Raw genomic sequence first — 1,626 nt, forward strand, 5'->3', positions numbered from 1 at the left:
AGTGAGCAGCTCGGAAAGACCAAGTGCTGGTGCTGCCTGGCAGTGCTGCTGTGCCAGGGCTCTCTTCCCCTCCACCTCTGCACACAGGCACTGCCCCTGCAGCTCCAGAGGTGGTCTCAGTAAAGGACCTGGGACAAACAAGTCACTGCAGGGTCGTTTATTTTGTTTTAAATCACAGAGAGCACAGCTCGTCATTACACAGTCTCTGGGTCACACAGGACAGGTAGATACGGACTGAGGAATGGTATGAGTAATGGCATTGCTTTGTGGACAACATTATTGCAACGAAGAAAAGCTAAAAACCAAACCAAACCAAACCAACTACCAAAGTCAGGCTGGGCCTATAGTGCTTTACACTGTGAGTGATATACAGAAGAAGATGGGCAGTTTATTGCTGCTTAAAGCCATCCAGTCATCAGCTTCCACACTGCATCCTTGAGCTCCTGGTTCCTCAGGCTGTAGATGAGGGGGTTCACTGCTGGAGGCACCACTGAGTACAGCACTGCCACCACCAGATCCAGGTATGGAGAGGAAGAGGAGAGGGGCTTCAGGTAGGCAAACACTGCCGTGGTGATAAACAGGGAGACCATGGCCAGGTGAGGGAGGCACGTGGAAAAGGCTTTGTGCCGACCCTGCTCAGAGGGGATCCTCAGCACGGCCCTGAAGATCTGCACATAGCACACCACAAGGAAAACAAAACACCCAAAGACTAAACAGGCACTAATCACAAGAAGCCCCACTTCCCTGAGGTAGGCATCTGAGCAGGAGAGCTTGAGGATCTGGGGGATTTCACAGAAGAACTGGTCCAGGACATTGCCTTGGCAGAGGGGTAGGGAAAATGTATTGGCAGTGTGCAGCACAGCATTGAGAAACCCAGTGCCCCAGGCAGCTGCTGCCATGTGGACACAAGCTCTGCTGCCCAGGAGGGTCCTGTAGTGCAGGGGTTTGCAGATGGCCACATAGCGGTCGTAGGCCATGGTGGTTAGGAGAGAATATTCTGCCGAAATGAAAAATACAAACACAAAGGCTTGGGCAGCACATCCCAAGTAGGAGATGGCCCTGGTGTCCCACAGGGAATTGGCCATGGCTTTGGGGAGAGTGGTGGAGATGGAGGCCAGGTCGAGAAGGGAGAGGTTGAGGAGGAAGAAGTACATGGGGGTGTGGAGGCGGTGGTCACAGGCTACGGCAGTGATGATGAGGCCGTTGCCCAGGAGGGCAGCCAGGTAGATGGCCAGGAAGAGCCAGAAGTGCAAGAGCTGCAGCTCCCGTGTGTCTGCCAATGCCAGGAGGAGGAACTGGGTGATGGAGCTTCCAGTGGACATTTTTCCCTTTGGTCCCAGGGACCTGTCCAAAAAGGAAAGCACAATGACAAGTCAGGGGAGACTTCTCAGAGGTAAAGCCCACGCCATTTCTCATCGCAATCCCCTTCCCTGAGCTGAATGAGGCATGTTTCAGGAAATTTTTCAACGCTACCAACTGAATGACATGGTGCCTCACAGCTTGGGCACCTAGTTCCCATGAAGACACCTCCAGGGCAGGACCCTGAGAGCTGATGTCAGAACAGAAGCTGACCTGCAGCCCCACCTCAACCCCACAGAGGAAGAGCACAACAGAAATGTGGGGAAA

General features: G+C 53.5%; 1 protein-coding gene across 1 annotated transcript; it reads right to left on the bottom strand.

The window, feature by feature from the left end:
- Window positions 1–398: 398 nt before the first annotated feature.
- Window positions 399–1,322, bottom strand: LOC309603195 (olfactory receptor 14A16-like; the record flags this gene model as incomplete). Its single annotated transcript, XM_082338102.1, has 1 exon — window positions 399–1,322. One exon carries the CDS (start codon window positions 1,320–1,322, stop codon window positions 399–401), a length of 924 nt encoding a protein of 307 aa, XP_082194228.1.
- Between the last annotated feature and the right edge of the window lie 304 nt (window positions 1,323–1,626).

The sequence above is a fragment of the Platalea leucorodia genome (assembly GCF_965183815.1).
Source record: "Platalea leucorodia genome assembly, contig: HAP1_HAP1_SCAFFOLD_24, whole genome shotgun sequence".
In the NCBI taxonomy this organism is placed as follows: Eukaryota; Metazoa; Chordata; class Aves; order Pelecaniformes; family Threskiornithidae; genus Platalea; species Platalea leucorodia.